Raw genomic sequence first — 14,554 nt, 5'->3', positions numbered from 1 at the left:
ACCAATAAAAGAAAGTGTTTTTAATACAAAAAAGTCAACCTTCAAATAATTATGTTCAGTTATGCACTCAATACTTGGTCGGGAATCCTTTTGCAGAAATGACTGCTTCAATGCGGCATGTGGCACTGCTGAGGTGTTATGGAGGCCCAGGATGCTTTGATAGCAGTCTTAAGCTCATCCAGAGTGTTGGCTCTTGCGACTCTCAACTTTCTCTTCACAATATCCCACAGATTCTCTATGGGCTTCAGGTCAGGAGAGTTGGCAGGCCGATTGAGCACAGTAATACCATGGTCAGTAAACCATTTACCAGTGGTTTTGGCACTGTGAGCAGGTGCCAGGCCGTGCTGAAAAACGAAATCTCCATAAAGCTTTTCAGCAGATGGAAGCATGAAGTGCTCCAAAATCTCCTGATAGCTAGCTGCATTGACCCTGCCCTTGATAAAACACAGTGGACCAACACCAGCAGCTGACATGGCACCCCAGACCATCACTGACTGTGGGTACTTGACACCAGACTTCAGGCATTTGGGAATTTCCTTCTCCCCAGTCTTCCTCCAGTCTCTGGCACCTTGATTTCCAATTGACATGCAAAATTTGAGCAACAGTCCAGTTCTGCTTCTCTGTAGCCCAGGTCAGGCGATTCTGCCGCTGTTTCTGGTTCAAAAGTGGCTTGACCTGGGGAATGCGGCACCTGTAGTCCATTTCCTGCACACGCCTTTGCACAGTGGCTCTGGATGTTTCTACTCCAGACTCAGTCCACTGCTTCCGCAGGTCCCCCAAGGTCTGGAATCGGTCCTGCTCCACAATCTTCCTCAGGGTCTGGTCATCTCTTCTCATTGTGCAGCGTTTTTTGCCACACTTTTTCCTTCCCACAGAGGTGCCTTGAAACAGCACTCTGGGAACAGCCTATTCATTCAGAAATGTCTTTCTGTGTCTTACCCTCTCACTTGAGGGTGTCAATGATGGCCTTCTGGACAGGGTCGGTTCAGCAGTCTGTGTTTAGAGTTAATTAGTTGTTTCAGATGATTAGGTTAATAGCTCGTTTAGAGAACCTTTTCATGATATGCTAATTTTTTGAGACAGGAATTTTGGGTTTTCATGAGCTGTATTCCAAAATCATCAGTATTAAAACAATAAAAGACCTGCAATATTTCAGTTGGTGTGCAATGAATCTAAAATATATAAAAGTTTAATTTTTATCACTACATTATTGCAAATAATGAACTATTACAATATGCTGATTTTTTGAGAAGGACCTGTATATAGCACTTTTACAATGACAATTGTTTCAAAGCAACTTCGCTGTGTTAAGCAGAAAAAATATTGCAACAAAATTTGATTCGGCTGTACAGTCGCTCTGGAGAAAACGGTGAAGATATTAGCTCATTTCAATTTAACATATAGCGACAATTTGGGTAGATCACTAATGTAGTTGATATAGTTAATTTAGTTGATATAGTTAATACATTTTATTTGGATATTTAGTTGAAAACCCGACTGGGCAAGCCAAAGGCGACAGTGGGACGGAGCCAAAACTCCATCAGGGCATACTAGAAAAAAATAAACCTTGGGAGAAACCAAGCTCAGTCAGGGTGCAAGTTCTCGTCTGGCCTATTAACAAACAGTATATGATTATTATTCTGGCAACCTTACAGGGCAGAACTCATATTAGATTGGAATATTTGAATGTTTGAAGTATAACTCATGAGACGTGTTTATTGAGGATGACGAGTCGAGTAAACAATTATTGAATAGGAATATTCGAAGGATCAGAGTCATCACGCCAGAGACTGTTTATTGAGAATGACGTGCCGATGAAGCAAATTTAGAGGAGACCCTAATTGACAACTGTCTCTGCAGATACTTCAGGGATGCGTTGGTCATGTCTGGGTGCAGGTTCACCATCTGATCTGGATACAGCCCAGATCCAGCTGACTGCAGTAAACCTTGGGATAAACAGAGAGACTACCATTAGCGATGCCACTGTTTTTATGATGTAACGAGTATATCAGGTGTTCTGATGATCATGTGTTCTGATCAATCCTGTATCTGAGGTCTACAGATAATTCCATGGACTTCATGGCTTGGTTTGTGCTCTGACATGCACATAACTGTGGGACCTTATAGACTGTGCCTTTCCAAATCATGTCCAATCACCTGAATTTACCATTTTTTGAGTGTCATGGCAAAGCTGTGAATTCTTACATCAGGGGTCTCAAACTCAAATTACCTGGGGGCCGCTGGAGATAGACTCTGGGTCAGGTCTAAACAGATCTAAACTAAACTTTGATGTCAAGTAGGGGGCCACAAAATATAATCCTGCGGGACGCAAGTGGCGGGAGTTTGAGACCCCTGACTTACATGATTATTTTTTGTTTTTTTTTAATGATTATTTTTTTATTTCAAACAAACTTCTTTCACTTTGTAATCATAGGGTATTGTTTGTAGAATTTTGAGGAAAATAATTAATTTAATCTGTTTTGAAATAAGGCTGTAACATAACAATGTGGAAAAAGTGAAGTGCTGTGAATATTTCTGGATACACTGCATTTAAAAAATATAACAAAATCTCAAATAATCGGTACACAAAATAACCTTGAATAAAGATTCAAACGGTTCATGAATCAGTGAATCGATCAATGATTCGGATCGCCAATGTCACATGATTTCAGCCGTTTGACACGCGATGCAAACTGCTGAAATCAGGTGACATTGGCGATCTGAATCATTAATCGATTCACTGATTCATGATCCGTTTGAATCTTTATTTGAGGAACACGGAAGAGAAGACAATGCTGAATAAAGTTGTAGTTTTCGATATTTTTGGACCAAAATGTATTTCCGATGCTTTAAGAGATTCTAATCAACCAACTGATGTAACATATGGACTACTTTGATGATGTTTTTATTACCTTTATGGACATGGACAGTAAAGTGTGCATAGACTGCATATGCTCTAGACTAAAATATGAAATATCTTAAACTGTGTTCTGAAGATGAACGGAGGTCTTACGGGTGAGGAACGACATTAGGGTGAGTCATTAATGACATAAATTTCCTTTTTGGGTGAACTAACCCTTTAAATTGTTATAATCGTTCTTTTCTTTTATTCAGAACGTTTTTCTAACCATTTAATATGCTATGTTCTTCTCTGAGCTGTCTCAATATTAGCTTTGTATGATGCGACTGGTGATGGAAATGCACAGGGATCACCTGTACTCTAACTGATAACAAATGTGATGTGATTCTCTTAAATATCTGTCGCTAATATAATTTCTCTAAGAGCCTTAGATAGGATATTCAATGCTGGGTCATGGGCGCTGGGAACTGAATGGTTAACGTAGCTCTTTCACAAAGGATATGCCTCTTGGGAAGTCCTGTATTATGTATGCGTCTGCATCATTGGTGAACATGGAGTTTTGCTTTTGGAGAGGAAGGACTATTAAGTCCTGAAATCAGCCTTCTACATATCATGTTTGTGTATGTTAATTAGGATCCACTGGATGAGTGATTTCTGTTTATGGTAACACACAAATGACAGCAGCCACCAACACTGCTGTTACTTCAACAGAATAGATTGAACTGCATCCGCTGTGGCGCATTACTGGACACAATATCTGTGGTCACACATGTGCATGGTAGTGTTTTATAAGGAACATCTTTAAACTTGCTATTACCATACAGAACTGTACAAGAGAAACACTGTTGTAGTAGTTTCTGTATGGTCTTTGTGAATATCACAAGAGGAGACTGACTGGAATATAATGCACTGTGACCTGACGTATGTATAGGTTAAACATTTAGGGAAAATGCCCCAAATTGGTTCTCTTTGTAAAATGAAAAAAGGGGAGCTGTTTTCTGGTACACATTGTAAGTTCCCATTCCTTTTGTATTGCAAAGTCCTGCAACCCAATGCCAGGCAAATCAATTTGATCTACCGGTCAAGACAAAATCTTGAAGAAAACAAACAAACACTTTTTACAGTTTGTGTAAAGCTCAAAGTGAAGCCAGTTTGACATGTAGTCTTTGCATTTTCCCTCATAGTGTATTGCATCTATTAGTGCATTTTGCTAATCTCTGCCTCCCGTGACCAGATATGCATTGCAACCCCCATCCTTTCTTTCATTTCAGTGCTTTGCCTCTTGTCCTGCCCGCTCTGAAGTTTTGGACGAATAAGTGCATCCCTCCTTACCTGCTCTTGCCCTTAGTATGCCCTTAGCACCCAATATTCCCTGCCACACACTTCAACGCATAGTGTTGGCGAGTGTAAAGTAGAATAAGTGAGCCATGCTGCTTATGTTTTTTTTTTCTGTTGTTGGTTCCGCAAAAAAAAAAAAAAAAAAAAAATCTTGCTGTTAGAATATCATGTTATTAATCCTGATCTTTTTTTCATTAGACCCACAAGGCTCCAAATCGGATGGTACTCACAAGAAAGGTACTTCCTTTTTATTTATCCAGGATTTTACAAGCTTATTGATTCATGCAATCCGGGCAATATCTCACCTGAGAATCAGCTAAATGATATAATGAGTTAAAGATATCTGTGTGTTTTGTTAATGTTGAGAGTTACATAACTGAAGCCTTTGCCCGCAATGTAACTGACATCTGACGTGCGTCTGATCTTTTTTATAAATGGCATGCTAACTGATAACACCAAAACACAAATCACGTGGGCATAGAGATATTAGTTTATCTTTTCTGATATAATTGGATATAATTTCTTGACCTTTCTTTACCGATGGGAGGATCAGAGTAATTGGGCTTCAGGCAGGGTATTTGAAAATAGCAAACGTTTATTTATTAATTAGCTTCCTTTTGCTCTCTTGTTGTGGAAATGACTATTTATTTAATTTTGTGTGTAGCCTCCAGTTGTTGTTTTAGAATTGGAGCTTTGTGACTGCCATTATTTAGTACCCTTTTTTTATCTTTGCACCACTGATTTTTTTTATTTTATCCTCGGATCCTGTCTTGAATTAGAATTAAATTGGCAGAACAACTGAATTTCTACACCTGACTGAAGAAAAAAACTAAAAATTTACACTTTACACTCATTTATTTATCTAATCAAAGATTGCTTTCGATAACAAACTATGGTTTCAGATATTGCATTCAAATAATATATTTGATTCTGATGTACAGTTGTCCCTGTGGTGTATGTAATATTAAGGCTGCAGAGATGCAGCTGTAGTCCTGTGGGCCGAACTGTAGATTCTGAGATGAGATTCTTATTAGAGCTCATTTATTTAGCTTTATTAAGGGCATTATACACAGCTCACTCCCTTTATGTAGACTAATGTAAAACCTTCTAGATATTTGTCACGGCTCCAGTGTTCTCAAACGAATGAGCATAGAAGCAGTATACACAAATCACATTAGAGTATTATTCTGCATTTGTCACACAATGTTTAATCATCATTTATCCCAAATGAGATTACTGGTGTGCTCTAAAATGTATCTGCAGTGTGTATAATGTGTATTGTGTGCATATATTAGCTGTGTGTTAAGAACCATAATGTTCGTTATGAGTTATTTACAGTTATAGTTAGTTATTAGTCCTGTGCTTTTTGAGTTTTTCAAACCATGGTAACTTAAAATGACTATGTAACAAACTTGTAGTAGGTTGTAGATGTGTTTGAATACGATTTTTAATTTGTCAGGGATGTAGTTCCTGATTAGATGTTGAACATTAAGTGTTTGTTTTTATTGCATAAGTCATTTACGCATCCAATATACAGCTCAATTTTGTGAAGAACAAGTTCACTATGAAGTCACAAGGAAATATACATTTACATACTGTGTTAGAGAAGCGATTTTAAACTTAAGTTTTCCTATAAGCTAATTAATTTTGTAATAGTTAAACTCTAACTCTTGTCAATCCATTTTAAAAGAAAGTACTTGGCTGCACCACAAGTCATGTAAGTTGTGAGTTAGGGTCTCCATGGATCGGACTTGTTTGTTCAGCACATCCCGCAGATGCTCGATTGGATTGAGACCTGGGGAATTTGGCCATGCTGCTCCACAACAAACTGCGATGCACTGTGTATTCTGACACCTTTCTATCAGAACCAGCTTTAACTTCTTAAGCAATTTGATCTATAGTAACTCGTCTATTTTGATTTTTGATTTTGATCGAACCTCACGGGCCATCCTTTTCTCCTCACATGAATCAATGAGCCTTGGCCGCCCATGACCCTGTCGCCGGTTCACCATGGTTCCTTCCTTGGACCACTTTGGATAGATACTGACCACTGCAGACTAGGAACAACCCATAAGAGCTGCGGTTTTAGATATGCTCTAACCCAGTCATCTAGACACCACACTTTGGGCCCTTCAAACTCGCTTCTTATAGAAGCAAGAAGCAAAAATTCTTATGCTTATGCTTCTAACACATCAACTTTGAGGACAAAATGTTCACTTGTTGCCTATATATCCCACCCACTGACAGGTGTCATTATTAAGAAATAATCAGTGTTATTCACTTCACTGTTCATAATGTTATGTCTGATTGGTGTATTTGTTAGATTAAGTTAAAAGGAGCAATATTTGCAAAAGATTTGGTATCTTCAAACTTATTGCATATAATTATATAAACAACGTATATCTGAACTGAAAACAGTTAAAAATTTATAGATTATATGATATAATATAACAGATAATATTTGTTTTGCTACAGAGGAAAGGAGATAAAATACCTGAGAACTGAATGATGATTCAAATAAATTTGTGAATAGTTTTTATCAGGTTTGTTAAAATATGTTGTTCAAACAGATATATTTGCTGAAAGGTTTTAACTTAATTTGAAAGAAAAAATACATTCTTGTAGAAAATATTTGATTATTACCTATGATTTGGTCAACAGAGATATGTATCATTTTGTCATCTACACATTTAAAAAATGTGCTTATTAATGAAAGAGCAATTTTACACTATTGAAAAAAAAAGAAGTGCTTAAGTTAGTTGTTTTAATACTTTTACCTGGTTACTTCCCAACACTGTGTGTGTGTGTGTGTGTGTGTGTGTGTGTGTGTGTGTGTGTGTGTGTGTGTGTGTGTGTGTGTGTGTGTGTGTGTGTGTGTGTGTGTGTGTGTGTGTGTGTGTGTGTGTGTGTGTGTGTGTGTGTGTGTGTGTGTGTGTGTGTGTGTGTGTGTGTGTGTGTGTGTTTATGTATGTATATTAGAATTTTAATATTATGGACAGGGAAATCTGGATTGGACAGTAAAGAAGTGCCAGCGCTAGTCCAGCTGAGATGTCGGTCAGTTTAATAGAGATTCATCATATTAATCAAATTTTCTCTAAATTGTTAGAGATTGTCTTTATTATTCACATTAATCTCTAATCTTATGATGGCATACACATATCCATAGCCTGACAAGCCAGACCCAAATCAAGATGTTTGGTCTGGAAACTCACCATTAACAGGGCTCAGTCCGAGGGGCGGGATAAACGGTTGTCTTTCAAACTCCCTCTGCACGCAATAGGATAGTGCTACACCAACCAGAGCATGAAGGTGAAACACAGGTTGTTGATAGATTAAACATTCACCGTATCCAGTCGGCAAAACCCCGAACACATCTTCCCTTTTTAAGAATGGCTTCAGCGCCGTTCTTTGTTCTTTTCTCAGAGAAAAGCTTAACTCCAAGTCTTCCAGAGTCTTTCGAATCAGGTCAAAGCTTATTCGAAAGACCGCCGTTCGCCAGTTTCTGTGTTTACTAGAAGCATGCAAACGCAACTCGGCCGTCGTCAATATGGCCCCGCCCACCGACTCTATACACGATGTGATTGGCCCAGTAAGAGTTAGGTGATTACAGCTCAGAAGTGTATTGAGAGTTGCTAGACGACACTCGCGGGCAGATTAGATTTGTTGCCGCTAGGGTGTGTCTAGATTTCTAGGCTAACATATCCACAGAGTATAAGGAAACAATTGACACAGACTCTCATATCATTAAAACCATCAGTTAACCTCAGTGTGAATCAATTTCGCTGTAATATAGACCGTTTTATCTCATGACTTCTGCAGCTGAAGCTACCTAGGTAAACCAATGTAATCAAACTGTAGTCAACTCATTCCCCATTCTGGACTCAGTGCCACAGCCCTCCTATTGATTTATGTCTCTCTTCAGCCTCCCTCCTCCAAGGCTGTCATGTTTCCCCTATCAGTGGTGCTAGCCTCAGGGGCAGGAAGAGATCCTGGTAATTTAGCAGTGTGTCATTACTTATAGGCATGTGACAATGCTAACTCAGACACTCTCTCTGAAACTAGCTGTCACTGCACGGGCATCTCTCCCTGTCTGAGCCGCTGCTGTCCGACTCTTATGAATTTTAATACAATCCCCTTAATGGTTAGGGTCGCCTCTAGCTGAACCGAACCTGGAATGATGGATGGCTGTGACTTCTCAATCTGGATTTGGTTTTGTTGGAGTGGGTTGTTTCAAGTAAAAAGCACATAGAATGTTAAGTCAGGGCCCATATAACTGCTTTCTATGTCCATTTACCAGGTTTTTAATTGTCGAACATTTTGTTGTAGTCATTTGACAACATATTTTAGGTTGTGTTGTGCTATATTGCATTTTTGTTTTTTGTGCCTTTTTTGTTTGTTTTTGTAATATCCTCCTAAGACCCAGGGGAAAAAAAATTATGTCATTACATTGTTTAGTATGGTGGCCTAGTATTGCACAACACAACGAAATCAAGCCACAACACAATGAAAAAGCCACAACATAAGGAAAAAGCCACAACTGAAATAACCACAACACAATGAAAATGCCACAAAACAATACCCTGACAAGCCAGACCCACATCAAGATATTGGGTCTGGAAACTCCCCATTGACAGGGCTCAATCCGGGGGGCGGGATAAACGGTTGTCTTTCAAATTCCCTCTGCGCGTGATAGGAGCGCTACAACAAACCAGAGCAACCTGAAGCGGATCTAGTTGATAGATTTAAATTCCGCCGTATCCGGTCGGCTCATCTTCCCTTCTTAAGAATGATTTCAGTGTTGTTCTGTTCTTTTCTCAAAGAAAAGCTTAACTCCAAGTCTCCCAGAGTCATGGCCAAAGCCGATACGAAAGACCGCCGTTTGGCAGCTTCTTTGTTTACATGTAGCATCCAACTCTGCTGTCATTATGTTAAGCCTGCCCACTGACCAGAGATTTTTAAAGTACTAGAGACCCAGACTTGAGTAAAAGTACAAGTGCTCTATCAAAAAATTACTTGAGTAGAAGTTGAAGTGCTCTTTAAGCACCACACTTAAGTAGAAGTACAAAAGTATTCAATAAATGTTGTACTTAAGTATTGCTAGTAGTTTATTTAAAAATGTACTACTCAAGTACTAAAAGTAAAAGTATTGTGTTATGTAGTAATTAAAGAAAGTAGTCAAAAGTTCAAGCATCATATTTCCTTACCAAAAAGTTTTTTGTTTTTTTTTGACTAATAGTCTAATTTTCTACCATATACAATTTAAAAAAATTAACAGTTAGCTAACAACAACTTGCTTTGCACTTTTTTTCTGTTTTCACCTCACTCTAAACTCTAAAAGTCTAAACTAGGCTAAATTATTTTTTAGGTAATTTTTCTACACATTGTCATATAAATAACCTGAAAATACTGTAGTTCATCAAGATTAAATCTTACTAACCACTCTTACTAAAAACAAATATAAGCATGCTTATATTCTTATTTCAAGAGGTGTTCTGAGTAAATTATTTGTTTTTAACACTTTACAATATGGTTTGATTAGTTAACATTACATTAGTTCATGTATTAGTCTAATAACTAACATGAACTAACCATGATCAATACATTTGTTACTGTATTTATTAATCTTTGTTAATCTTAGTTAATAAAAATACAGCTGTTCATTGATTGTATGTTACTTCACAGTGAACATTAACTATAAATAGAGAGCAACATAAGGGAGCACTCAGAGTCCCCTAGTGGTCATGAGCATTTTCATTGTGTTGTGGTGTTTTTGTTGTGTTGTCCCCTGTTGTATCTGTAAGTTTCCTATATTATTATTATTCTTCCTCTCCAATGGGAGTTAATGGCAGCCCTATGAACCGTAAGTAGGAACATGATGAAATTTTGCATAATTGTAGAGATGTTCATCAATAGTAAATGGTCCAAATTTGGAGTCTCTAAGACCAACTCCATAGCGCCACCACAAGTTCAGATATTCAACATTTCAATAGTTGTAGCTTTTGAACAATTTGTAGTAGAGAAATGAGAATTCGTACAACTGATTCCTCTCTTCATGCTGATCACAATATCTTACATTAAGACTCCACCCATTTTGAAAAGTACAGTATTTAGTTTTTTTCGCTACTACTCCTTCAAAATTTGTCCAATTCATACAAAACTTGGTGGAGAGAATCTTTGGACTGAGCCGCACAGAAATGACAGAACAGAATTGTTTGTCCTTTGGGGGAAAAAAAAAAGTTATGGTGTCTCGAACTTAACGAGGTCGACCCAAAATTGGTTCTGAGGCTGTATCTCGGCCAAACTTTGACCAATCGAAACGGAAACTGGTACGCTTCATCAGACCCACTGATCTGAGGGTCCATGTCAAAGTTGGGAACAGCACCACCTAGGAGTCATGACATGAAAAATGGACCAATCCATTTTTAGATCAATTTGGGGATACCAGATATGTTAGGATTATATGAACCAGGTGACCGCCATTTTGAATTGTCATAAATTGCGATATCTTTAAAAATATTTGACATATCTGCACAAAATGTGGTATGCATGACCTGAGCGTAACTGAGAAGTTTCAAAACAGCGCCACCTAGTATTCCAGAGATATGTTCTTTTTTCAAAAATGCTTATACATTTTAAAATCATTTTCTAAATTTGTTCTCTGGCTTATGCAGATTCCGACGATGTCTCATATGTCATTTTCCAAACATGTGACTGTCCGCCATATTGAAACAAGTGAAAAACTGTTTTTTCGCTACTCCTCCTTAAAAAAGATCAAAGAGATGATCTTTGGACCAATTTGCACACAAATTACGCAACGGATTTTTGATATTCGCTACCGCTCCTGAGAAATTGGTCTCTGAAGTTGACCTTGGCTGTGTTTGTGTCTTTATGCTAGTTAGCTTAGCATTCTAAATGGTTATTTGCAAAATTTGCTTCCGTTCCAGACATTAAATACTAATGAGAATTATTTAAACCATTTATTTTAAATATATATTGGTGTTCATTCAAATAAAAATTCTTCATTTTGAGTTCTATTCTAATGTGAACTATAGACCTACGACATGTCATTGAACACGTCTTCCCTGTGGTGCAATGAGATGAGCATCAGATACTGGATCATGATGTTATGGGTTTCAAGCCCTGTGGGGGACAGCTTTATGTAACGTTGTGTCATTTAGTGGCAAAAGCTGCAGTTTTGCCATCAAAAACTCAAGCGTTTATAAAATTATACAAACCATTGTATGAGGCATGCTGTTTAAAGCAACAGGCTAAAGCTTTGAAGATCGATTGGTCAAATTCCATGGGGAGCAAGTTAAGTTAAACTTATGTTGTTTAACCCTTAACCCCTTACCTGTATTGCTCCATTTTGGCAAATGGCGCATTTAGACATACTCTAGTATAAAGACAGCTGCTCGTACGGTATTCTAAATATACACATAACCAATATATATTTAGAAAGCCAACACTTGAGAGTTTACACCTGAATACTCAGAATTACTCAGACAGTTATTAATATATAGATATATAGGCTAAAACATAAAAATTAAAAATGTCCTATATCCTATATGCTGAGTTTCGGTTTATTTATGAGACCGCTCCGGTTCATGTGCAATGCAAATGATCGCTCCGTCACGGTTTGTCTGCTATATTATTTATTAAAGCTTATTTATTAAATTCAGGCAAATGATGAAACATTTATTAAAATTAAGATACAATTTATACAAAGCTTTCTACAAAACCAAACTTAATGAATTGCTCCAACTCATTTCTGACCTGATGTCTTTGACAGTTTGCACATCTGTGCATGTTTCATATCATCAATTTAACCTAGATGAAATTTAAAAATAACATTATAATATTTAAACATAACTATAAAACAAAATACATTGTTTGGCTAAAAAAGTAGCCTAGTCTTCCCCTTGGTGCGGACTTTGATGTGTGAAAACGCACCATATTTTGTACTATTATACTATATTCTGTATTATTCTTTTTTTATTATTCTATATTATGCTTTGTTTTTGTAGTATTATAAAATAAATTGTATTTTGTTTTCTGTAATATTCTATACCATATGTAGGGAAGAGATAATCCATGGCTAGCAGTGTATTGACTGACACGTTGCACTACCTGGAGGCAAATAATCACTCAGTGTGAAGCGGAGATGCATTCAAATGGTTTAATGCACAGCTTGCTGTGGATTTTTGCGCTTATACCATGGTAATTTGCCAACATTGGCAACTTCAAGCTGTTATTGACGTTTGCAGCGCAGTTGAGCGGAAGGATAAAAATGACTGGTATTTTCGTCAGATAGGCTTTGGCTTTCTACGGCATTCTGCCCGCTTTGAATCAGATGCAGAGATAAAGTAGTGCATAAGATTGCATTTTTTAGAATTAATGAAATATAGAATTTATTTGAATTCATTATTGAGGGGGGTGGGAGTGAAAGATTTGTGTTAGCCTTCCGTAGCCAGTCCTTCAGAGTGTGACGTGACATCTGAGGCTGTGACTAGATGTGTGTATGAATTCCCTATGTCTGTTCAGTGCCTCTCTCTATTAACAATAAAGAAGTCTAGTATAGTTTATTTTAATTTATGTACTATTCTGTACCATATTATGTTTGTAGTATTCTATTTTGTGCTATTCTATACTGCATAGTGTGTGTGTGTGCGTGCGTGCGTGCGTGCGTGCGTGCGTGCGTGCGTGCATGTGTGTTTTAATATTCTAGTGTAGTATTTAGTTTATTCTATACTGTGCTCTTTTTTAGTATTTTATTACTAGTGGTCTATTGTAGTCTTGTTTCTGTAATACCATATTCTATTTTTGGTATTTAAAAACTATTCTATTTTTAGTTTTCTTTATTAAATTGTGTCATTTTTGTTGTTATTTACTATTCTATTTTTAGTTTTCTTTATTAAATTGTGTCATTTTTGTTGTTATTTACTATATTCTCTTTTTACAGTATTCTCTACTTTATTCTATACTATATTTATTTTTTGTATTATTTAGATTTTTAGTCAAGTCAACTTTATTTATAAACTGCTTTTACAATGACGATTGTTTCAAAGCAGCTTCATAGTGTTAAACAGGAAAATATTGCAGCAAAATTTTATTTGGCTTTACAGTCGCTCTAGAGAAAATGATGTCATCAGCTTATTTCAATTAATCATATAGCTATGATCATATAGCGACAATGTGGGCAGATCACTGATCACTCTGCTGATACTTTCACTGTGATCACATCAAACAACCAAAAAATCTCAATAGAAATGTATTATGTAGCTACATGATTTCTTTCTTTTTTCATTTTACTCTTCATAAAGAAGCCCATCTCTTTCACTGGGTTTACCCCCTTTTTTGTTTTTGTTTACCCTGTCACTGTAACTAGAGCAGCGCAAATTGAAAATTGCCCCTTGCCAATAGATTTACTCAGCATCAGCCCATATGTCATTGCACAAGGAGTAAGAGGAAGCCCTTGACATTTGCCCTGGTGTTGATTCAGTGAGGTGTGCTAACATGGAAAAGCTGGTAGGGCACTTTGCTGTCCCTTTGTTACCAGTGGATCTCACTCCAGTTGAAAACTGCCTTGCCAAAGACCTTATAGGTACAGCCGAAGCCATATAAATATTTAATGCCTCTGTGCCATTGTATTTCTGCTGAGAGCAGCTCAATTTTTAACATGTGCAATATCATTAAGCTTTCTTTATTTATATCAGACACTTTCATTTGTGGTGGTCCACTTACCTGGGAGGCATCTTAAGTACCCGTTGATTGTAATAAATCTGTTTTGCTCCCGCATTGAGAGTGTCCTCTGGGTACAACATCCCGTGCACCATTTTCCCACCAGCTGACCAGCGTAAAACAGACTAATGGCTTTTGAGGCTGTATCATTCTCCAGTTGCTGCTAGGTAAAGAGATGGACTCTGGTATTGATCACTTTAGACTTGGACCTTGTTAATGAATAACTATAACCTGGTAACTGTAAAGATGAGTTGTGGTTGTTGGTTTATGAAGAAGTAATTGGTCTCTGCTCACTTTCCTTCTTTTTTTATTCTTTCTTTTTCTTCTGTTCAGTGGCAAGTATGTAATTTATGGGCTTTCTAAGGAGGTTATACTTACCCAAGGGACATTTGATTAATGATTGTTCTTTTTATGCATGAAATTAATCACAATAATGATTCTCAGAATGTCTTGATTTTTCCTTGTAAATACTTAATTGTGCACATCAATGCAGTACGGAAAAACACCCTTCCCTCATTTTCTCCTTCTCTGTCTCTGATGAGCTCCAGGAAAGACAAGGCTGATCTTTGCGACTCGCGTGTCCTGTTTGTCTGTGTAATAAAGAGAAGCGCAGTGAAA

The 14,554-nt window shown here is 37.2% G+C and overlaps 1 protein-coding gene and 1 long non-coding RNA gene across 3 annotated transcripts in view; one reads left to right on the top strand and one right to left on the bottom strand.

Annotated features, from left to right (window-relative positions):
- Nucleotides 1-14,554, top strand: part of glra1 (glycine receptor, alpha 1) — a 95,539-nt gene that overhangs the window by 27,369 nt on the left and 53,616 nt on the right. The window contains exon 3 of one of the 2 annotated variants that reach the window (XM_067457820.1): nt 4,397-4,435. The exons of the other annotated variant lie outside the window; for it this stretch is intronic. Coding sequence (XP_067313921.1) covers nt 4,397-4,435 — 39 coding nt within the window. The remainder of the gene's footprint in view (nt 1-4,396; nt 4,436-14,554) is intronic. 2 annotated transcript variants of the gene reach the window in all.
- On the bottom strand, nt 1,770-14,082 carry LOC137093095 (uncharacterized). Its single transcript, XR_010908389.1, has 2 exons — nt 13,940-14,082; nt 1,770-1,946 (listed from the first exon to the last, which is right to left on the bottom strand). It is a non-coding gene; the product is annotated as an uncharacterized lncRNA (long non-coding RNA).

Source organism: Pseudorasbora parva, chromosome 11 (assembly GCF_024679245.1).
Source record: "Pseudorasbora parva isolate DD20220531a chromosome 11, ASM2467924v1, whole genome shotgun sequence".
Taxonomy (NCBI): Eukaryota; Metazoa; Chordata; class Actinopteri; order Cypriniformes; family Gobionidae; genus Pseudorasbora; species Pseudorasbora parva.
This window is presented reverse-complemented; position numbering and strand designations above follow the sequence as displayed.